The following is a 25,551-nucleotide window of genomic DNA, read 5'->3' on the forward strand; positions in this document are numbered from 1 at the left end:
GTAGCTACTAGGCTCACCAAAAACAGCAATGCTAGGACAATAGGGACTCAAAACATTGAGAACTGTTATTCAATTAACCTGTAATAATTGTCTTACTAGTTGTGGAGGTGCAGCCTGGAACAGAAGAAGCCTTGGCCTGGGGGGTGGGGAGGGGGGGGGGTGGAGTTGGATTCTAGACACCAAACAAATTCTGCAGGACTGCCTGGTATTGAGTATCCTGCTCAAGGCAGTAATTTGATGTGAATGTGTGGACAGATAACCACGTCGCAGCTTTGCAAATCTTCTCTATAGAGGCTGATCTCAAATGGGCTAGTGATGTAGCCATGGGTCTGAAATTATGAGCCTTGATACTGCCCTCTAGAGTCGTCCCAGCCTGGGCATAAGTAAAGGAGATGCAATCTGATAGCCAAGCAGTCTCAGAACAAGTAGAAGAAAATCAATTTTTTACTTGTTCCAAAAGTACAAAGATTAGGGTACACTCAAGGAAGTTAAATGGAAATACTTTTAAAACAAATAGGAGGAAGTATTTTTTCACTCAACGAATAGTTAAGCTCCGGAACTCTGCTGGAGGAAGTGGTAACAGTGGTTAGCGTATCTGGGTTTAAAAAGGTTTGGGCAAATTCCTGGAGGAAAAGTCCATAGTCTGATATTGAGGCAGACATGGGAAGCAACTGCTTGCCCTGGGATTTGTAGTATGGAGTGTTGCCATGATTTGGGTTTCTGCCAGGTACTTGTGACCTGGGTTGGCCACTGTTTGGAAAACAGGATACTGGGCTAGATGGACCATTGGTATGAGCCAGTATGGCTACTCTTATGTTCTTATGGAAATGGTACATCCTGTTTGGGTTAAAAAAGGCAAAAAGCTGGAGTCTACTCCAGATAGAAAGCTAAGGCTTGCTTACAATCCAAGGTATGTAGTACACTCTCTCAAGGATGGGCATATGGTTTTGGGAAAAATGTTGGAAGAACGATTAAGATGGAACTCCGATACTACCTTAGGAAAGAACTTAGGGTGTGTGCAGAGAACTACTCTATTGTGGTGAAACTTAGTGTGTGTGAAACTTAGTGGAAACTAGTATCTGAAGCTTGCTGACTCTGAGAGCTGAAGTGACCGCCACCAGAAACACAACTTTCCAGGTCAAATACTTCAGATGGCAGGAATCAAGTGGTTTCATCAGATGGATGGGGACAATGTTGAGATCCCATGACTCAGCTGGAGGTTGGATCAGGGGTTTAGTCAATAATAAACCTCGCATGAAGTGAACAACTAGAGGTTGAACAGAAATAGGCTTACCTCGTACATGGTGATGATAAACACTAATTGCACTGAGACGAATCCTTACAGATTTGGCTTATAAACCAGACTAAGTGAGGTGCAGTAGGTATTCAAGCAGTTTTTGTATAAGGCAAGTGAGGGGGAATATAAAGCCTTGCCCTCACACCAGACAACAATCCTCCTCCACTAAGATGAGTATCACCTCTTAGTGGAGTCTTTCCTGGAAGCCAGCAAGATGTGGGAGACTCCCTCTGGCAAATCCAAGGATTCAAATTCTATGCTCGCAGCAAGCTGTGAGGGTCAGGAATTGGAAGTTGGGATGAAGAAGAGATACCATAGTTCCATGGTCTTGTTTGAGTTTCAGCAAAGTCTATTGGGAAGAAACGCATACCGAAGACCTTCCCCCCAATGTAGGAGAAAAGCATCTGATGTTATTCTGCTGTGCGATCTGAGCCTTGTGCAGAACTGAGGGACTTTGTTGTTGATCTTATGGGTTATGCCCATATTGAGAGGTTATTTGTGTGGTTGCAAAACCATGCTCAGTCTGTCTGCTAGGCTATTATTCTTTCCTTGGAGGTATGTGGATTGGAGTTTCATCCCCTTTTTCATTTTGGTCGCTCTTCTTTGAACCTTTTCTAATTACACTATATATTTTTGAGGTAAGGTGACCAGAACTGAACACAATACTCAAGATGAGGTCGCACCATGGAGCAATACAGAGGCATTATAGTAATCTCTGTATTATTTACCACTCTTTCCTAATACTTCCTAGCATCCTGTTTGCATTTTTGGCCGCCACAGCACACTGGGCAGAAAATTTCAGCGTATTGTCTACAACAACAGCTAGATCTTTTTCTTGGTTGCTGACCCCCAAAGTAGAGCCTAGCATCAGGTAACTATGATTTGGATTATTCTTCCCAATGTGCATCACTTTGCATTTGTACACATTAAATTTCATCTGCCATTTAGATGCCCAGTCTTCCAATTTCCAAAGGTCTTCTTGCAATTTTTCACAGTTTTGCATGTGTTTTAACAACGTTGAATAGTTTTGTGTCATCTGCAAATTTAATCACCTCACATGTCATTCCCATTTCCAGATCATTTTTAAACATGTTAAATAGCACTGGTCTCAGTATAGATCCATGCAGCACTCCACTATTCACCCTCTTCCATTGAGAGAAATGGCCATATAACCCTATCCTCTGCTTTCAAAAACAATCCACAGCAGAACATTGTCTCATATCCCATGACTCTTTAATTTTCTCAGGAGTCTCATGAGGAACTTTGTCAAAAGCTTTCTGAAAATCTAGATACACTACATCAAGTGGCTCACCTTTATCCAAATGATTATTCACATCTTCAAAGAAATGAAGCAAATTGGTGAGACAAGACTTCCCTTGGCTGAAACCATGTTTATTTATGTGTTCCATAATTTTATTCTTTATAATAGTTTCTACTATTTTACCAGGCACTGATGTCAGGCTTACTGGTCTGTAATTTCCTGGATCACCTCTAGAACCATTTTTAAAAATCGGTGTAACATCGGTCACTCTCCAATCTTCAGGTACTATAGACGACTTTAATGACAGATCATAGATTACTAACAGTAGATCAGCAATTTCATGTTTGAATTCTTTCAGTAAGTACCCTTGGATGCATGCCATCCTGTCCAGGTGATTTACTATTCTTTGATTTGTCAATTTAGCTCAGTACATCTTCCAGGTTCACCGAGATTTCTTTCAATTCCTCTGCATCATTACCTTTGAAAACCATTTCTGGTACAGGTAGATCCCTTACATCTTATTCCATAAAGATTGAAATTCATTCAGTTTCTCCACTATGGCTTTGTCCTTCCTGAGTGTCCATTTTGCTCCTTCATGATCTAACAGTCCAATGGATTCCTTTGTAGGCTTTCTGCAACCTAAAAAAAAGTTGTTACTGTTTTGCCTCTGCAGCATGTTTCTCTTCATATTAATTTTAACCTCATTTATCAATGCTTTGCATCTAGCTTGACAGTGCTTATATTGCTTCTTATTTTCCATTCTTTGAAGGACATTCTTTTGGCTCTAATAGCCTCTTTCACTTCACTTTTTAATGATGCTGGCTGTCATTTTCTCTTATTTCTACTTTTGTAAATATGTGGAATGCATCTGGTCTGAACTTCCAAGATGGTATTTTTAAATAACATCCGTGCCTGATTTAATGTCCTAACCTTTGCAGCCAATCTTTTTCACTTCTTTTTAACCATTTTCCTCATTTTATCATAGTCACCCTTTCAAAAAGTAAATGCTGCTATGGTTGATTTCCTTTGTGGATTCATTGCAGATAGTAGCTCAAACATGATCATGTTATGATCACTGTTTACCAGTGGACCCAACACTGTCACCTCTCATACTATGCCCTGCACTCCACAAAAGACTAAATCTAAAATGGCTCATCCATTTGTCAGTTCCTGGACCAGTTGTTCCAAGAAACAGTCATTTATTACATCTAGGAATTTTATCTCCCCGGTGATCTGTTTCCTGAGCTGGTAAAGTTCCCTGGGTGTGAAGCCCATCTACATGAGCTCCACATGCTAGAGTGGATGCATCTGTTGTTAGCAGCTTCTGAGGAGGTGGAATTTGGAATGGTAGACCCACAGTCAAATTCATCCAAATTGTTCACCAGAGAAGGACATGAGTCAACTCTGGAGAAATCTGGATGACATCTGCTAGGTTCACAACTGCCTGAGACAACTGGGAAGCCAGGGTCCACTGGGCTTTTCTCAAGGGGAGATGTGGCATGGCATGGGTGTGACATGTACTGTTGAGGCCATGTGGCCCATAAATCTCAACATTTGCTGAGCTGGAACCTGCTTGCTGCTTTGGACTTGCAAAGCGAGCATTGATAAGGTGTCCGCTCTTACTTGTGGAAGAAAAGCCCAAGCCTGTAATGTAGCTAGAAGGGATCCCATGTATTCCAATCACTGAACCAGGAGAAGGTGAGACTTGGGGTAGTTTATGATGAACCCTAGTAACTCCAGCACCAGAATAGTTAGGCCCATTGACTCTGACACCCCTTCCTGTGATGTGCTCTTGACCAGCCAATCGTCCAGATGGAGAAACACATATACTCCTAGCCTGCGTAGACACACCACTACTACTGCTAGACATTTGGTGAATACCCTGGGATCAACCAATGTGAATATGCACTACTCGCCTATTTATATTCAGAACTGTTTCATAATATCTGCTTGTATACTATTACTATGTCTTATTATCAGCATGCTGACCAAGATCCTTCTGTAATACTAAATGTCTATTTTCTAGCATTCTTCTACTACTCATGATGTATTGTAAGCCACTTTGAGCCTGCAAAGAGGTGGGAAAATGTGGAATACAAATGCAACAAATAAAATAATAAAAAATAAAATAAAATACCCTGGGATCTGACATGAGGCCAAATGGCAGTATGTGGTACTGATAGTGGTGTTTCCATATTCAAAATTTGAGATACTTCCTGTGACTTAGAAATACTGAAATGTGGGTATAGGCATTCTTTAAGTCCAGAGGTCATAGCCAATCATTTTCTTGAATCATGGAGAGAAGGGTGCCCATGGATACATGAACTTTTCTTTGATCAGATATTTCTTCAGGGCCTTTAGGTCTAAAATGGGACAAAATCTCCCCATTTTTGGGGCACAAGGAAGTACCTGGAATAGAATCCCTTCCCTTCTTCCCCTGGTGGCATGGACCAGGAGAAGGGTAGAGATTTCCTCTACAAATACCTGATTGTGCTGAGAGCTGAGTGACAATGTTCTTGGTGGGCAATTTAGTGGTCTTTCACACCAATACAGGGGGTAACCGAGACAGACTATTTGAAGAACCCACCGGTTGGAGGTTACAAGGGTACACCTGTGATGGAAAGAATTCAGCCTCCCCCTACCTGTAGGACATCCGGGATGACTACTTTGAGTGTAGCTATAGTCTCCTGGAGCCAGTCAAAAGCTCATCCTTTGTTTCAACTGGGGTGCCGGCTGGAGCTTCTGAGGACAGAGTGGGCGAGGCCGAGAACGCTGGACTTGGGGCTGCTGGACAGAGTGAGAAGGCAGCGGGAACCTACACCTTTGAGAGTAGTAGGTTTACTGTCTAGGCCCACTTAAAAACCTCCATGAGGAAAAGAATGCAGCTGGAGGGTGCAAAGACAGAGTTTGAATGGTATCCATTGGTGTCCATATGTTACTTTATGAGGTCAGCGACCTCTTCTACCTTATCTCCAAACAAGCTTTCACCCCAGCAAGGATCATCTGCAAATCTCTCCTGAACCACTGGTTCTAGGTCAGAGAAATGCAGCTATTAGAGTCTGTGCATCCCCACACCTATAGCAGAGTGCATGGACACTATATCAAAAGAGTCATAGGCACCACTGACCAGATATTTCCTTCACTCCAGCTGCTTACTGGCCAACTGGCAACACTCTACAGCCTGCTCCTGTGGGAGAGTATCCACAAGACTTAGTGAACTGTGAACCAAAATCTGCAATTAAAGCTCATGTAGAGTTAGAAAGACTGGATGTGGGCAACGAGCATTGAGGCCTGAAAATCCTTTCTCCCATACAGTCTAGTGTCCTGGCCTCTCTACCTGGGGGAACCAAGGCATGACTTCTGGAGTTCCTAGTTCATTTGATAGCATATTCAACCACCAGAGAGTGGTGTGGCAGTTGAGCCCTCTCTAATCTGGGAGCCTTTTGGATATGATACTGCATATCCACCTTTTAAGGTGCAATCTTCACTGAGAGGGGAGATTTCTAGTTCTTCATCAGTGCATCCTTAAGGATATGGTGCAATGGTAACTTTCTTCAAATCAGTCCCCTTAATTTCTAATTCTTCCTACTTTTTTACTCATCTATATGTTACAACTTTGCCTTACACTTCACTACAATTAAAATGTTCTATTACGTATTGTGTAGTCATTGCAAGTAGTATACTTACTTTGTATTGTTACTTGAATATTTTTACTGCTGTAATTGCCTATTGCTCATGTTTGATCTATTCTTACTGTACACCGCCTTGAGTGAATTCCTTCAAAAAGGCGGTAAATAAATCCTAATAAATAAATTAATGGCACACTGACCCCTTCCTTATGAGGACACTCATAATCCAGGCCAGTCAACATCTCCGCCCTGGGCTATTCCTCTGTTTCTAACTTAAATGGTATTATGGAAGTCATATCCCTAATAAAACTGGTGAAAGAGAGACTCTCAGGTGAAGATTTACATCTCTCTTGAGGTGGGGAGGAATCAGAAGGTATCCCATAAGACTCCTCCTCTGAGAAGTAATGTAGGTCCTACTCTCAATCCCATGAATGGTTCCATTCAGACCCTTCACCATACTCAGGTTGTATTGAATGATTCTGTGCCTGCCTCAACTCAGTGGATCCATGTCCACACCCTAAAGAGTGCCAAGGTACAGTCCAACTCTCTGACTCCAGGGAAGCTTCCTCCTCCAACATCAAGAACAGTACTGTATGCATCGAGGTTGAGGTTGATATTTGAGGTACCGGCATCAAGGCTCTCTGCATCGGCATGGAAGGAGCCTCTGGAAGAACCTGGATTTGATCTGCAGTTGGCACAAGCACCCTTGATGCCTGAACATTTTGCAAATGCAGCATCTGTGCCAGCTCCTCCCTGAGAATTGCTCAGAATCATAAGTACTTAAGTATTAAGTGTTGCATCCTGTTTCCAACAGTGGCCAATACAGGTTGCAAGTACCTGGCAAGATCCCAAAACAGTACAATACATATTATGCTGCTTATCCTAGAAATAAGCAGTGGATTTTCCCCAGTCCATTGAAATAATGGCATATGGATGTTTCTTTTAGGAAGCTAGCCAAACCTTTTTTAAACCCCGCTAAACTAACTGCTTTTACAACATTCTCTGGCAATGAATTCCAGAGTTTAATTACACAAATTCTCCGATTCGTTTTAAATTTACTACTTTGTAGTTTCATTGTGTGCCCCCTAGTCCTAGTATTTGTGGAAAGAGTAAACAAGTGATTCACGTCTACCTGTTCCACTGCGCTCAGTATTTTATATACCTCTATCATGTCTCCCCTCAGCCGTCTTTTCTCCAAGCTGAAGAGTCCAAGCCATTTTAGCCTTTTCTCATAGGGATGTCGTCCCATCCCCTTTATCATTTTTATCACCCTTCTTGAAGGAAGGCATCAGCAAATGCTGGGCAGCCGGAAGAGAGGCAGCCTGAGAAGGCATCAGTGTTAGACTGGTAGCTGAGACCTGGCTGCTGGGAGACTTGTGTACCAGCACCTCTTCCAAGGAGAGGAGCGTTCTTTCCAGTGCCAGCATTTCTCAGGTATCAGCAATTCTGCTGCCCGAGTGCTCCTAGCACTGTGCATCAAGGAGGATTGATACTTATGATTCTTGGGCTTCCCCCGATGCATAGCATCCCAATCATTGCCGATGAGGACAACTTCGAACCTGTACATGTGCTTAATGTCAGATCCAAGGCTCACTGGTCTGAGGAACTACTTTCTTCACCCAGTGTTGAGGGAGGTGGAGACTTCCTCAGTGCCGATGCAATCCCTATGGATGCTGAAGTCTTGGCAGCCAATGAGGTTGATGTTTCCATTGTTGATGTCAAGGATCCGAAAAGTTTCTCCTGTTGAACCTTCCATGCCCTCTGTGTCCTCATCTGCATTTGCAAATAGAGAGAACAAGAGTTAGACTCATGGTCAGGTCCAAGGCACCCGATGCACCAGTTGTGCAGATTTGTTACAGAGATCACCCAATTACATTGATTACAACTTTCGAAACCATTGGGGATCTTCTTGGACATTGAGAAAAGAATCACAGCCAAATTAAACCCCTCAATTTTGAACCAGAAAAAGGGGGCAGTGTTCAAATCGAGGTCAGTGCTCCAGCCTAAAATGAGTGTAGTAATACGTGAATAAATAAAGGGCTGAAAAATAAAAATAATTAGAATGGAAACTGAAGAAAGGATAAAGACAAAGGAAAAAATAACTGAAAGGACTTTGAAACTTGCAAGGAAAGGCACAAAAAATAAGCATGAATCGCTCTGTGAGAAGAACCTGATGACGAGTCCTCCCTGCTCTGCAGAAAAACAAAGTATGAGGGACCCCTGCTCGCGTATCAGACTGAGAAGCACCAGGGCATGCGTGGTGGGATGCTTCTAGAATATTTTTGAACTCTCTAGTCAGCGTCAGCACCAGGATGCACCTCACGTTTGAGAATATGACAGCCTGTTTGTCCTCAGAGAATATCCCTTTTCATGATTGTACCATATGCTCAGTTACAGTATCCCTATCTAAAAGAGAATGGAGCTGCTTGATCTGAAGTCCCATAAATCATTTTTTTCACAGCAGCATAAACCTGATGCCCTGTTAAAATAAATCATAAGAACATCCAGACTCCGAATAACTTTCTATTCCTGAAGTTTTCATTACTAGAAGGTCTATCAGCTAAAGGTCTAGACTTCTGAAAAATATAACAGCTCTGAACTTTAATTTATGGGAGCCCAATCAATTGTTCATTATTGCTAGATAAGCATTAAGCTGTCTTACAGCCTGCAACTAGTTGAGGCCAGCTGACATGCAAAGATGAATAGTACACCTCAGCTGCATGTGGGTGCAGTGTATGATTGATTCTTTACATCTTGATATGCCATCTTTTATGGGTTCTGACCACTGAATACTTTTCAATTTCAAGAGCTATCAGGATATACTGTCCAAAACAATATGCATGAATTTTAGGCGAATGAAGACCTGACAGTTCATTTATGTTCCAGATCACATTATATGATACAAGTACAAATTGGGTTAAAAATGTACTCTGTTGTAGACCTTTACCTCCAAAGAAGTACTTCTCTCCTGTTTTAACTTGAAGAGGACTATTTGTTCGAACTGCTGAAGCTTCATCTCCATCAATGGTGACAATAGCAAAATTTTTCTTGGCTAGAAATCGAACCTCGTGCCACTGACCATCATTGAGCCCAGAGCCTGTAAGAATTATAGAGATAGAGTTAGAATGTAGAATTCATTTTTTAAGAAATATATTTTCTGTTAAGTAAACCAAACCATTTATTTTACTGTTAGCCAATGCTAACATGGAATGCAATTCTCCAACTTAGTATCTAATACAGCCTAATTAAAAGATATCAGTTACACTTGTATTAGATGGAAAATGCAATAGGAAATGGACATGTTAAGATCAAAGATCCTGTAAATAAAAAAACTTCTTGTGCGAAAAATAACCAACTTCCTTTCAACCATGGCCAGTCTTTGCTTGCCTGTTCTCTATTTCTCCCTGATATTTTCTGATGTCGGTGCTATAGCAGAGAATTCTTCCTCTCATCACTTTAATCTCATGGTCTGAACATTATTTAGTTAGGTTTTTATAAGTTGACACTGTTCCCTATTTAGAAGATCCTCTCAAGTAAAATCTGTCTAGGAAATTACATTTCATTGATATGGCAGCATTGATAAAAGAGTACCAGAATTTTCCCTCTGACTTTTCTTGTTTACCCTTAGTAATAAAGCTGCTACTTGGAATGCTATGCTACAATAGTCTCTTGATAATGTTGCTCATGAAAAAGAATTTACCTTGGGCTCCGACCCTGGCTATTCTTCTACTATTCTGGGCTACATGAGTATAAACATTTTATGTGGTGTGCAGAACACCAACAGCATAAGTTACATACCAACAGTAGGGTGTGTGTTGCAAACTTGAAACAAGGTAGAAAGTAACGATCGAGTAGTCAAAATCAAAAATTTAAAAAAACAAACAAACAAACAAATCCCTGTTACTTTATTCAATTGCAGGGCAATCATATGCATCAATTATTTCAGGCTGTTTGCAAACCCTGCTTCCCTATCAATCTAGAATCTAGGTCATAGTCAACTGGGCACCTGTCCCAACAGTTCACTATATAGGAATGTGTATGTGTAGGACATATTGATTTAAGTATAGACATTAAGAAAATGAATGGCCTGTTTAAATGATATGGTTACATTTAGATATACGGCCACTGCTACTTTTGATAATGATTGCTGAAATACTGTCTTTGTTATCTTTGGTAACGATTTAAGAAGTATATGATGTTATGTAATTAAAAGGTTTTGTATAATTGGTTTTAGGTATGAGTGTGAATGTAGTAAGTATGAAGAAGTGGAGTGAGGATGTAGTAAGTGTGAAGAAGTGTTGGTTTAAATAAGGATTTTATCAGTGATTTATTGAACAACATTGTGAATTAAGTGTAATTAGCATGTTTGCTAATTACAACCAATTGAAGAGATCAAGCCTATATTGGAATATATTCCAATATATATCCAATATATATCAAGCCTATATATCCAATATATTCCAATATTATTGGAATATATATATAATTACAAAAATACAGGAAACACAGAACAAGATTATCTTTACACTCCCAGGCTCCTTTCCCTCTAAATATATATTTACAAAGAAAGCCAGTTCAGCCCCCTCACATTCCCACTGAATTATTGTGTGTTCCTTCTCAACCCTTGCTAAAATGACCAGGCTTAGTCTTGAGGCAGTCTTAGGAATTATGGATCTCTCTCTCTCTCTCTCTCTCTCTCTGACGCGTTCTCGAGGGCCTTTGCATTCTGTCAGGTCCTCGAGGCAGGACTGGAGTTCGTGAGCCCTTGGGCCACTGCCGAGGAGCGGCAGCGGCAGGCAAGACCACCTTGGGACTGGAAACACAAAAGAACAGTACTGGAACTCTGGACTGGAGTAGTACAAGGCAGGCAACTAGAACAGACGAAACAGGAACAGCTTCACCTGCACTTAGCCACTGTTCCTCCGGAGTTGAGCTCCAAAGTGCAGGTGGCCAGCAGGACTTGCAGGATAAGGCAGGAACTGAAGATTCAGAGGACCCACCCTGGGTCTGGGAAACATGAGGGAGACCAGACTAGGAACTAAACACAGACAGTGTGCTGCTGCACAGCCACTAGCAAGACCCAGAAGACAGACCAAGGAACACAAGGTGTATAGAAGCCTAGCAGGAGCAAGGACTAGGGCAGCATACACACTAGGCAGAACGGGGATCCGGGAATGCCCACAGGGTAAACCCTCTAGCTAGGTGGAGACAGGATACAGGAATAGCCACCCAGGAAATACACACTAGCTAGACAGATCCAGGATCCAGGATATACACTCAGGATATACAAACAGGGTAGGCACACAGGCTAGGCAAGGCAGGACCTAGGGTAAAGAGAGCAAACCAGGAATAACAGGCCAAGGGTCTTTGGGCAGACAGGAGAACAGACAGAGTAAACATGGACAGAGGCTTCACCCCAAACCCAGGGTAAGCCGGAACAGAGGCTTCACCCCAAACACAGGGTAAGCCAGGAAGGACCCACAATCCACAGACACACAGTGGCAGGGAGGAACCCCCACAGGAAGACAACAGACACAGAGTGAAGCTGGGCTGGAACCCAGAGAAAGGCTAAGCAGTAGTGCAGCAGACACTTACTAACCTGCCCTGGTCTAAGAGCAACACCAATACAAAGGCCCAGAATGCCAGCACAGCACTTCCTTATGAAGGCTCTCACTGATGAGGTCACCAGCAGCAGGACAGAAGCAGGAAGTACCTTGACCCCAAAGAGAGGCTTGACACACATAGGAAGTGAGCCCACAGGAAAGACAAGCAGGAGCCATCTTGGAAGCTGGCATAGAGCCGTTGGCAGCCATCTTAGATGCTGGCTCCCTAGAGAGGCATAGCCCACACAGGTGAGGTCTAGTGAAGCAATCAGGTACATGCTGGAAGCAGCCAGCACACCAGGACAGAGACAAGACTAACACAAACACAGAGAGAAGCCAGCACAGCCGCTGGTCCCCAGAAATGAGGTAAGTCTGAGGGTGGTCACGGCCACCGACGTGACACTCTCTCTCTCTCTCTCTCTCTCTCTCTCTCTCTCTCTCTCTCTCTCTTGTAGATACAATTGCTTCCTTGTGTTTTTCTTTTTTCAAGAACCCTGCTGTAAGTCTGGCATCTTTTGTTCCTTGATTTGATCAAAACAAGCTTGATCAAGGGACTGTTCCTGAGCTGTGAAAGTAATCTGTTGTCTGACCAGATTTAAAGAAACCTAACATGGATCCTGCTTCACACTCAAATTACCAGCCATGCTTGAACCTTCCATCTCTCACTGATTGCTGGAGAAAGTTATGGCATGGTGACTTCTGAAGTTCTTGAACAATGGTAACTTTCACTCAAAACAATCTACGTTTAGGTTAGTTATAACACCAAGACTGCTCTGGTAAATGTGCTAAATGAACCCTTGGTTCATCTAAATGTGAGCAAAGATGTTCTTATAGTCAAACTAGAAATTAACTTTGTTGGCCCTGTTCTTCAATGGCTCTTGTCCTATTTGTTGTATTATACTTTCTGACTCAAATTCAGGGTACGGTTATATTCTTATGGTTTATGGCATATTTGACTTAATATACCACCTTTCCTTGTAACATAACAAGGCAGTTTACAAATGCAATTAAAATTCAAGGCATAATTCAGTAATCATTTAAAAGAAGGGATGATTAAAGAAAAGAGGGGTTATAGAAGATGTGTCTGATCAGTGAACAGACTGCCAGTGGTGTGTGTTTCACATTAGATCTAAGAAGGGTAATGGGAGTGAATTTCAAAGACAGGGCACGTGCAGAAAAATGCCCTATGATGCATGGAATCTAAGTGGACAGATCACATTGAGGTACTGCAGAGATGTCCATTGTGAAGTGCACTAGAGCTACAGCTGGCTTGGCGTATGGCAAATCAGCCATACAGCCTGGCAGTAGTTCTGGTTTTCCCACATGCCATTTCCAATTCTAGAAAATATCTTTATAAAATCTAGCACCACCGGATTACTGCTGGAGCCCTCACCTGCTCCTAAATAGGTGCATCAATTCGGAACTATGGCCCGGGTGGTAATTTCATATTTTACACGTGCCCACTATGCATGCCGGAAAATGTTTTATTTTCCGTCGCACAGCGCTAACCAGCATTGTACGCATGCTGACGATTACTGCCCAATTAATACATAAGACCTTATTGCTACGTGAATGGGTGGTGGTAAGGTCTCAGGCCCAAATGAACTTCCATTTTTTGTAAAAAAAAAAAAAAAAAAAGGCCTTTTTTGCAGGTGTGCTGAAAAATGAACCTGCATGCGTCCAATACATGCATCTACACCAGCTCAGGCCACTTTTTGGTGCACCTTAGTAAAAGGACCCCTTAAGCGGACAAGTGCTGACTCTACCCCAGAACGCCCCCAAGATAGCTGGCTTTGAGTTCACATTATTCAGTGGCACTTAGGTGGTTAAGTGCCACTGAATACTAATGGTTGGCCCCTACCAAGGGGGTCTTTTACTCAGGGGCGTAGCTACGGGGGCCATGAGGGCCTGGACCCCCGCAAATTTCATCCGGGCCCCTGGTTTGGTTGGCGGGGGTCCCCAACCCCAGCCAGCCGAAACCTTTTTCAGCGTGGTCTCCGGCGCAGCCACGTTTGCTGCCTGCCCCCTGCTCTTCTTTCTTCTTGTTCCTCCTGTGCATGCTGATGCTGAACGTCAGCATGCACAGGAGGTACAAGAAGAAAGAATAGTAGGGGACAGGCAGCGAATGCAGCTGCGCCGGAGATCCCTGCCAGCAAAGGTATTTGTGAGGAGGTGGGGGCAAGGAGGCAAGGCATGGCAGTGGGAGTGGGCGGCGGGGCAGCACTCAAAATGTGCCCCCAACCTCAGGCTCTGGCCCCATCCCACCGTGAGGTCTGGCTACGCCCCTGCTTTTAATAAAGCCTAGCTTGATTTATCTGCAGCAGGGCACATAGGAATAACATGGGCCCTGCTGCAGATAAATCGAGCTAAGCTTTAGTAAAAGATCCCCCAAGTGATTTAACCGGTTAGTGGCTGGCTAAATTGTTTTGAATATTGGGCCCAATATTTTTAATTTTTGCTGCCTTTTTGTGATTTTTTGTTCTAGGGTGTTTTTTTTTAATGAGGAGAGTCAGGGAAGAGCAGTTGAAGCATTGTTAACTCCATCATTAGCTACTCTTTTTATAGCACGGTTCAAAGAAGAAAAGCTTTATCTGGCTGAATTTTTGAAATCAGTTTTATTATGGAAACGATTCTTGGATGACATTTTCTTCATCTGGACTCATACTAAAGAAGAACTAGACAAGTTTGTTGAATGGATCAACTCTTTGGATCCATAACTCAAGTTTAAACAAATTGCCATCTTTGAGAAATTGATTTTCTAGTTAGTCATATCTATAAACATAATTCTGCTTCCAACAGTGGCCAATCCAGATCAAAAGTACCTGGCAGAAACCCAATTAGTAGCAACATTCCATGTTACCAATTCCAGGTCAAGCATCTCAATAACAGACTATGGACTTTTCCTCCACGAACTTGACCAAATAGTTTTTAAACCCAGATATGCTAACTGCTGTTACCACATCCTCTGGCAGCGAGTTCCAGAGCTTAACTATTCTTTGAATGAAAAAATATTTCCTCCTATTTGTTTGTAAAGTATTTCCACATAATTTTATTGGGTGTCTAAGTTTAAGAGGTCTAAGTTTGAGATGACCTTGTTTCAAAAGAGTGTAGAAAAGAATAATTATCTACATTTTCATAACTTTTACCTTTATAAACTGAAAACAAGTTTACCCATCAGCCAATTCATTTGGCTATGTTCTTCCTTGATTGAACTTAAGAAGCAATCTAGAATCCTTCAGGAACATTTTTGAATATATAGTTATTCAGCATCACTAGTGTAAAAAGCTTATCTGTGAGAAAGGTTTGCTCAAGGTGGTCTATTGTTACCATACAAATTGAAATCTGCACTTTCCCCTTTCCCCTTAGATTACATGTTTGACATGTTTAATTTTATGACTGGTTTGTGGAACCTCCTAAAGTTTCCTTCCAACAGGGGGAAAACTATAAAAACTATAAAAGAATATCTGATATACGAATGTTTGGGACCATACTGAAGGTAAAACTAATGGGGGGGGGGGGGGAAGGGTCATTATAAATGTGGAAGTTGACAGTGGTGTTCATTCATCATAGAATCCCCTAGATTCTATAAACGGCGACTAAAGTTGTATATGCAAATCTGCATACGTAGCTGATCTGTACGCTCAACTTAATTGTTTAACAAGCTAATCACCGCCAATAATTGGCCAGTAACAAACAATTATTGGCACTAATTGGCACCAATTAGAATTTATGCATGCAACTCTCTAAGAGTGAAGTGGTGCCTGTAAATTCTAATGCACGGATCACAAAAGGGGGGTATGACCATGGGAGGGGCATGAATGGGTTATGGGCGTTCCTGAAAATGACGTGCACTGTAACATAATATGTCAGATCTGCCCCTAAATAAGACATGGGCATTTACACCAGGTTTTAGTTGGTGTAAATGGCTGTGCCTAAATTTTAGTTGTGGGATGGCTGTTATGCATATTCTATAAACCATGCCTAACCTTAGGTGAAGTTTATAGAATATCACTAAGCATGTTTTTTTCAGCAACAATTTTTTTGGTGCCATATATAGAATCTGGCCCTATATGGATAAATCTCAGAATTCAAGCAGTTTGATTTATGTGACAGTATGTCCATGTGACGTGATCTATATGGGACATTCCTCGACCTGTGAAGTTAAGATTAAGGGGGGAAGTTATCAACATGGGTTATTTTACCACAAGCCATGCTATTTTAGCAATGAGACCCTGTGGTAAAATAACCACAAATAAAATAATAGTAGCCCATGTTAACTTTCTCCCTTAATGAATATAAATCCCAGATATAAAGGGGTCCTTTTACTAAGCTGAGTAGGCGCCAATGCGCACCCAACATGAGCCAGTTTGGAGTTACCGCATGGCTACCATGTGACCTGTGTAGTAATTTCATTTTTTATGTGCGCGTGTGCCCCCAACACGTGCCAGAAAATCTATTTTATTTTCTGGCGTGTGGCGAAAATTGTGCAGTAACTCTGACTTGACGTGTGTAGGTGATTACCGCATGGTTAATGCAAGAGACCTTACCGCTAAGTCAATGGCTGGTGGTAAGGTCTCAGACCCAAAATGGATGCATGGCAATTTTTATTTTGCCACTCGGCCATTTTCGGCAAAAAATAAAAAAAGGCATTTTATGCAAGTGAGCTGAAAAGTGGATCTGCACGCGCCCAAAACCCGTGCCTACACTACTGTAGGCCATTTTTCAGCACACCTTAGTAAAAGGACACCTAAATCACCATTGTGCAACATTGTTTGAATAAACAACATGGAGTGAGGATTTATGATGGCAAATCTTAGACTATCCTGCTTATTTTCGAACACGAAGGCCGGCCATCTTCCGACACAAATTGGGAGATGGCTGGCCATCTCCTAAACCCGGCCAAATTGGTATAATCGAAAGCCGATTTTGGCCGGCTTCAACTGCTTTCCATCGCGGAACCGGTGAAATTTCAAGGGGGCATGTTGGCAGTGTACCGAAGGTGGGAGGGGGGCGTGGTTAAGAGGTGGCCAGCTTTGGCCGATAATGGAAAAAAGAAAGCCGGCCCTGATGAGCATTTGGCCGACTTTACTTGGTCCCTTTTTGTTTATGACCAAGCCTCAAAAAGGTGCCCCAACTGATCAGATGACCACCGGAGGGAAAGGGGGATGACCTCCCCTTACTCCCCCTGTGGTCACCAACCCCCTCCCACCCCCCAAAAAAAAACAAAAACATTTTTTCCAGCCTCTATGCCAGCCTCAAATGTCATACCCAGCTCCATGACAGCAGTATGCAGGTCCCTGGAGCAGTTTTTAGTGGGTGCAGTGCACTTCAGGCAGGCGGACCCAGGCTCATCCCCCCCCTACCTGTTACACTTGTGGTGGTAAATGGGAGCCCTCCAAACCCCCCCAAAACCCACTGTACCCACATGTAGGTGCCCCCCTTCATCCCTAAGGGCTATGGTAGTGGTGTACAGTTGTGGGAAGTGGGTTTTGGGGGGGCTCGGCACCCAAGGTAAGGGAGCTATGCAACTGGAAGCAATTTGTGAAGTCCATTGCAGTGCCCCCTAGGGTGCTCGGTTGGTGTCCTGGCATGTGAGGGAGACCAGTGAACTACATATGCTGGCTCCTCCCATGATCAAGTGCCTTGGATTTGGCTGGGTTTGAGATGACCACCATGAGTTTCCATTATCGTGGAAAACCAATGGCGGCCATCTCTAACACCGGCAATCTCTAAGGCCAGCCCAAAAGTTGAGATTTGGCCGGCCCCGACTGTAGTATCGAAACAAAAGATGACTGGCCATCTTTTTCGATAATACAGTCGGAGACGCCACTTTACGGGGCCGTCTCTGGAGATGGCCGCTCTTAGAGATGGCCGGCCCTGTTTGATTATGCCCCTCCACATGGCACTGTACGGTGGTGGTTCATGTATACTTTTTAAATTTTAAAGAGCAACATTGGATATATATGTTAAATTCAGTAAGACCCGATGGTTTAAATATTGAAATGCGCCTTCATCAGGAGTCTATAAAATGAAATGTACTATTGAAAATATTTAAACAAAACACATATATACAAAAAATATCACATGTATAAAATTGTCACATATATACTAGAAAACATTCTTGTATAACAATAAAAAAATAGTACATTTCATTTTATAGACTCCTGATGAAGGCACATTTCAGCACCGAAACACAGCTGTGTCAAGTCAGAGTCAAGTGTGTCAGTGTTTTTCTTGGAATAAAGATTTGATTTTCAACATACGTCTTCTCCGGTTTCTTGGAAGAGCCTACTTTTCCTAATCTCTGCTTTGTGCATTTCCCTGCATAGGATCTTAGTGTACCTCCACCTTTGTGGTGGTTCTTCCCCATTTAAATATTGAAATCAAATGGATGACTTTAGTATGAACTTTGCAGTGCTGTTGGTTTGGTAATTTTTTTAACCTACTCGAGTGATTGGTTCTCAGATGTCACATGTGCCTAGTTAGACACAGTTAGATGCCACTGCCATCTTTATACCGACAATGATCTTAGGAGAGATGTCAAAGGAATACGATTAAAGCTGGTAGTTATTTATGGACTGCAGAAAGGTATTTTGAATTGATATTCTAATGGAAATTTGATTGCAGGTGACCACCTATCCTGAGGCAGCAAATGTGAATCATGGCATGCCTGCAATGGTCCCCTGTAGCTTTCTAAAGATGTGTCATTATTAAAAGATGTAATTATATCATGTAAGTAATGCATTGGAATATAGAAGTGTGATTGAAATATTGTTGATTGAGTTGATGAAAAATCAACAATATTAAGACAGTGGTGTAAATGGTTATCTCAGTAAATATCTAGAACTGAGATCCATGATCTGAAGGTTCAATTAATTTTTTTTCTGGAATTATTGCTATAAATTCAATGTTACATTGGGAATCCATCTATAAAATATCTGAAATTTCCCCTTTAGATAGGATAAAATTTGAACATTAGTCAATGATACCAATATTGTAGCATTATGCCAAAACTTTTAACATATATACATGGTGGATCTTTATGCTAAGGTTCTCAAGGGCTGATGTACTATGCATGATAAATTATTATTGACTCAGATGCTCGACTTTTATTTAGTGTGAGCTTTATTCCATGAGTCCTGTTATCTGTGGCCCATTTTAAGTCTGCCCTTATTCTTTCAGTTTATTACAGTGCCTCTGTTAAACATATAACTTCAAAAAAAATGTCTTCAGTAATTTATGAAAAGCAGTCAGTAATTCCCTGTTCAGTAATAATGATTTGAAACTAGTTTTACATGCAAATTAAATATGTTAATGAAACGTGTCCTGTCTATTTAGAATTTCATGTTAGTTATATTATTTTAAAAGTAGGACTCATGAGATAGCCTCATTGGTTTGACGAAGAAGAAACAGATGTTTCTGATATTAGAGTTTAGAGGAGGAAAGACTGGATTAATGAATAGAAAGAACTTTATGGGTTAACAGGAAAATAAGGTATGTGGATTATTCTAAAAACAAAAACATAGTAGTCAAAGTCTAACTTTATTAAGATCTTAACCTAAGAAAGAAGACATAAAAATAAACTTAAGGTGATCCTAATAAGTGCTATGAGTAAAAAGAAAGGTGATATGTGAATTGCTGAAAAGTCATTTTTTTCTAACAGTTTTCAACATTGCAGGTTCTGTTGGAGAATTTGGGAGAACAAGAATTAGAATTCTGTTATAGAGGTTTATTACAGAAGTTGCAATATGACTTTTGATTCAGGGTATATCTATGTGTGCAAGCTGTTTTTTGGGGATAGAATAACTATCAACTTTTGTTGGGTGTTTTTATTTTTATTACGTATGTTTGCTTGTGATCTGCCTTGGAATTTGCACAGAATGGGGGGAATTTCTATATATGTTGCAAAAAAAATCAGCACCGAAAAAAACGCACTTAGCGCTATTCTATAAACTGCACCTAAAGTTAGGCACGATTTATAGAATACGCATAGCACCATCCCCATGACTAAAACGTAGGCATGGCCATTTAAGCCCTAAAACCTGGTGTAAATGCCCATGCCTAACTTAGTGGGTGGATTGGACATATTCTATAACAGTGTGCGTAATTTTTAGGAATGCCCATGATCCACCCATGCCTCTCCCATGGCCATGCCACATTTTCAGATCTGCACATTAGAAGTTATGCACACCACTTTACAGAATATGCTTAGAAAGTTGTGCATGTAAATTCTAATAAGTGCCGATAATTGTTTGTTATTGGCTGATTATCGGTGCCGATTGACTTGTTAATCAATTAAGCTGCAAGTGCAAATTGGCCACACTGCCAAATTTGCACACAAAACTTTAGTCGCCATATATAGAATTCCTCCCTGCTACTAATTGGGTTTCTGTCAGGTACTTGTGACCTGGATTGGCCACTGTTGGAAGCAGGATACTAGGCTAGATGGACCATTCGTCTGACCCAGTATGGCTATTCTTATGTTCTTATAAATAAATACATGAATATTATAATTAATAATAATAATAATAATATAGTAAATAGAGAACCTTGAAAAATGATATGTAGACAGGAAGCCTTAAAGGATACACTTCTGTCTAGAAGCTTGAGTTCAAGTCTAGCAAAAGTTTTAGGTAGACATGTTCATGAGAAATCAGTGTTATTTTTATACTGTGTAGATCCTAACCCATATTGCACATTATTGATATGGTCAAGCTGTGCTGGTAAGAATCTGTCAATCCCTCAGATAACCACCTTGGATCAATATCCATCCCATGCATATAACAGGACCATGGCGGGAATGTACAACAGCAGGGGAGGTTACTTGGCATCCTGTGTGAAAACTAAAATTGGACTCTTTCCACTTTGAAACTAGCACCATATTTCCATCTTTCTGCTCCCATTCAGCACCACATCTCCCCTTCCCCTCTGCTCAGTACCACTGTCTTCCTGAATCCCTCTTCCTCCCTGCCCACAGTAATCATAATCCCTTTCCTCATCCTAAACCCAGCACCAACATCATCCATACGTGCTTTCTCTTTTCCCCTGCCCACAGTCCCAGCTTCCCATCTTTCTCTATGCTAGTGTCTTTCTTCCTCTCCTTCCCGCCTAGCAGCAGCCACCTCCAAATCTCTCTTCTCTTTCCTCTACTCTCAGGCTATACTAGATAGAAGCCTCCCTCCTGTTTTTCAGCAGTAGATGAGTTCAACTTTCCTGAGCCAGCTGCAATTCGGTGCTGACTGAGGACACTTCTTTCTTCAGCAGCAATAAGGGTTTCCTAAAGACATGAGGGAGGTATTCCCATGAGTTGGGTACACTGTACAGTCAGTCACGTAAGTCTCATACCCCAAAATCTAGTCCTTCAATCTGTCCAAAATTCCGCCGCACGTCTTATCTACCCCTCTCCTCAAGTCGCTTCACTGGCTCCCGATCCGTTACCGTATACAGTTCAAGCTTCTCCTATTGACCTTCAAGTGCACTCAATCTGCAGCCCCCCATTACCTCTCTACCCTCCTCTCCCCGTATGTTCCCACCCGTAACCTCCGCTCTCAGGACAAATCACTCCTATCCATACCCTTCTCTACCACCGCTAACTCCAGACTCCGCCCCTTCTGCCTCGCATCACCTTATGCCTGGAACAGACTTCCCGAGCCCATACGCCATGCGCCCTCCCTGCCTATCTTCAAGTCCTTACTCAAAGCCCATCTCTTCTCCCTTGCTTTTGGCGCCTAACCACCTTCCCCATTCATGTTACCTACACTGACTACAGAGTTTGCAACCTCTAGATTGTAAGCTACCTACACTGACTACATAAGTTGTAAGTTACCTACACTGACTACATAGTTTGTAACCTTTAGATTGTAAGCTCTCTTGAGCACGGACTATCCTTCCCCATGTTAAACTTGTACAGCGCTGCGTAACCCTGGCAGCGCTATAGAAATGCTAAGTAGTAGTAGTAGTAGTAGTGATATCCAGAAACCTCTTGTATGTAGAATACCAAGAAACAAAACCCAAAGCACACTGTCCACTGATGCAACGTCAGTACATAGGGATGTTTAGTTATTTTTATTTATTTGTTCAATTTATATCCCACATTTTCCCACCTTTTTGCAGGCTCAATGTGACTTACATATTACCGTTAACGGCGTTAGCCGATTCTGGTCTGAACAAATACATGGTATGATAAGGTACATGTATGGTACATGTATGGTAGGTACAATTGGGGGGGAACTTAGAGATGGAGGGGGGGAGGAAGAGTCAGGTAATGTCCTTTACCGTTCTTTGGTTGCATTGTGTCGCAGGTGTGCATGTATTTTTATGTTGGGTCGGTGGGGTATGCTCTTTTGAATAGGTCTGTTTTTAGTGCTTTCTGGAAATTAAGGTGGTCTATCATAGTTTTTACTATTTTTGACAGTGCGTTCCATAGTTGTGCGCTTAAGTAGGAAAAGCTGGATGCATAGGTGGATTTATTTTTGAGTCCTTTGTTGCTTGGGTAGTGGAGGCTTAGGTATGATCGTGCAGATTTTGTGGTGTTTCTGGTTGGCAGGTCAATAAGGCCTGTCATGTATCCAGGTGCCTCGCCGTATATCATTTTATGAACAGTCGTGCAGATTTTGAAAGTGATATGTTCTTTGATTGGTAGCCAGTGCAGTTTTTCTCAGAGTGGTTTGGTACTGTCAAAACGCGTTTTTTCAAAGATAAGCCTGACTGCTGTGTTTTGGGCGGTCTGAAGTTTTTTTATGATTTGATCTTTGCATCCCGCATAGATTCCATTACACTAGTCTGCGTGGCTTAGTACCATTGATTGTATCAGGTTATGAAATAGTTCCCTCGGGAAGAATGGTTTCACGCGTTTGAGTTTCCACATTAAGAAAAACATTTTCTTTATGGTGGATTTCGCTTGGGTCTCTAGTAAGAGGTTACGGTCGATTGTTACTCCAAGAATTTTCAGGCTGTCTGAGATAGGGAGGGTGTATCCTGGGGTGTTAATGTTTGTGGGTTTGTATGTATTGTATTGGGATGAGATGATGAGACAGTGTGTTTTTTCTCTATTTAGTTTTAGTTGGAATGCATTAGCCCATGAGTTCATGATGTTTAAGCTGAGCTTGATTTCGTTGGTGATTTCTGTCAAATCATGTCTGTAGGGGATATATAATGTATCGTCATCAGCGTAGATAAATGGGTTGAGGCCTTGGGTGGAAAAGGTCTTGGCTAGTGCTGCCATCATGAGGGTCATCAGAGGGGAGAAAAATTCACTGGTCAAGTATGGACCAACGTGGGCAGAATTAGTCTTGGATGTTCAATGCTGGGCCATGTCCAGGCACCAGCACTGAATATTAGATGCTAATTCCTAGTGAACTTTTGTGACACCCATATAAGTGGATTTCTCATATTCTGATCCTCTCTCCCCTCCACAAGAACATTAGAGCTCTTTCTGTAGTTTTCACTGGAATACAAATGTGATGAAATATTTTAATACAGAAAATGGGCAAATTGGTGGCTAGTTCGGCACTGACTAGCAGCATTAAGAGGGCTAATTGGGATGTTATGGTTGCTTGAGATTAGTTATCTATTGGGCACATTTTCAAAACAGAAAAATGTCTAAAAAGTGGCATAAAGCAGCATTTGGATGATTTTCTGACAAAAACGTCCAAATCAGTATTTTCAAAACCTACTTTTAGATGTTTTCTATGAAGTCTGTCAGAAGTGCATCCAACTTTCAAGAGGCGTGTTCAGGCTGGGACTTGGGCGTAAGACTTAGATGTTTTTCAGCCATAATGGAACAAAACAAAAATGTCCAGGACTAAAACTAAGACGTTTTGAGCCAGCCTGTTTTTATAACGAAGAAGACACAAAAAGGTGCCCTAAATAACCAGATGACCACTGGAGGGAATCAGGGATGACCTCCCCTTATTCCCCCAGTGGTCACTAACCTCCTCCCACCCCCAAAACATGTGATGAAAAACATTACTTGCCAGCCTCTATGCAAGCCTCAGATGTTATACTCAGGTCCATTAGAATAGCATGCAGGTCCCTAGAGTAGTCTAGTGTTGGGTGCAGTGCACTGCAGACAGGTGAACCGAAACTCCTACCTCCCCCTATGTGTTACACTTGTGGAGGAAACTGTGAGCTCTACAAAACTCACCAGAAATCCACTGTACCCACATATAGGTGCCCCCTTCACCCCTAAGGGCTATGGTAGTGGTGCACAGTTGGGGTAGTGGGTTTTGAGGGGCTCAGCAGACAAGATAAGGGAGCAATGGTGAGATGTGTACCTGGGAGCATTTTATGAAGTCTACTGCAGTGCCCCCTAGGGTGCCCTGTTGCTTTCCTGGGATGTCAGGGGGACCAGTGTACTAAAAATGCTGGCTCCTCCTATATCCCAATGGTTTGATTTTGTGCATTTTGAAACTTGGACTTTTTTTTTTTTTTTTCAAAAATGGACCAAATCACAAAACCTTGTTCAAAACAGTATTTCCGAAAAAAAAGATAGAGATTTTTCTTATTTGAAAATGACCTTCTTTCTAGTTAGATTCTGGAAGTTTTTCCAAAACATCCAAAGTTGGACTTAGATGTCATATTGAAAATGCCCCTCCACATAATTTATTTACTGATGTTTTGATTTTAATAAAGCTGTGGTGAACTTTCATTCCTTTTAAGATATTGGTATTGTGTGTTTTTAATTGTGAGTGAGCACAGAAGTGGATGCAAGTGCCAGTGTTACATTGTACCACCCAAATCTTCCATAAACAACTCTGGCTTAAGTTTTAATAGTTAGATTCCCTGATAGTGCAAACAGATACTGTGCCAGATAATCAGCAGGCTTTGTAAAATGGCAGGCATAGACATTTTGCAGCCCTAAACATTTAAACTGCTGACAATTTCAGAACCTTGGACATACCAAATAGCAACATTTACCCACCTAGACACTTATGTAAGGAATATTTAAACATTATGCTTGCCATTATATAACCTCTAGCAGAAGCTGCATGGGAAGGTTTGTACTGGCTCCAAAGCAGCAGTTCTTGCCCCACAAAGGAAACCTCACCTTATAGAACAGATGCATGTGGGAAAGAGGAACCCAAACTATAACTATATGATGCAAAGTTCTACTATATGTTGCAACATTCTACTCACCCCAATAACAAAAAAAACCCCCAAAACAGCAAAAGACATCACCAACTACTGACCTGTGGCTTCCATCCCTCTTCTAACCAAACTAATGGAAAATAGAGTGACCTCCCAACTCAACGAATTCAACCACCACTGCTTCAGCTTTTTGATCGTCCAGCTGCCCAGCGGATTCGCGGAGGCTGGCATGGAGGGAGAAGCCGTCGCTGCTGTAGGAGCTCTGCATCTTGCACGACATCGCTGATAGCTGACTCGCAGGCTGCATCACAGTTTGAATTTCGCTCCTGCTCTTCCCAGGCTGTGGGCCTGCGCGTCTCGCTGCCAGAGAACGGTCCCGGCGCTGCTTCTCTCAGCTCCCATTCCTGTGTTGTGGAGGTGGTGCCCCGTCCAGACGCTAGTCAGCTGACTCTGCTTTGCGGGGGAGGAGCTCGCCCTGTTGCTGATCAGCCTGCCGTTTGATTGCTGCTGCACCGAGCCTCGGATTTGCTTCCAGTTGACTTTCCCCTGCCAGAGTATGGCTCCTGCACTGTTTCTTTCACTACCCAGCCCTGCGATGCGGAGGAGGTGCCCGTCTCGGTGCTAGTCAGCTGCTGCTACGCTGCTGAGGAAGAGCCCATCTAGACGCCAGTC

General features: G+C 42.2%; 1 protein-coding gene across 1 annotated transcript in view; it reads right to left on the bottom strand.

Moving 5' to 3' along the window:
• Nucleotides 1-25,551, bottom strand: part of CNTNAP2 (contactin associated protein like 2) — a 2,081,195-nt gene that overhangs the window by 1,316,967 nt on the left and 738,677 nt on the right. Inside the window, exon 8 of the mRNA XM_030203705.1 lies at nt 9,129-9,284. Coding sequence (XP_030059565.1) covers nt 9,129-9,284 — 156 coding nt within the window. The remainder of the gene's footprint in view (nt 1-9,128; nt 9,285-25,551) is intronic.

Source organism: Microcaecilia unicolor, chromosome 1, assembly GCF_901765095.1.
Source record: "Microcaecilia unicolor chromosome 1, aMicUni1.1, whole genome shotgun sequence".
In the NCBI taxonomy this organism is placed as follows: domain Eukaryota; kingdom Metazoa; phylum Chordata; class Amphibia; order Gymnophiona; family Siphonopidae; genus Microcaecilia; species Microcaecilia unicolor.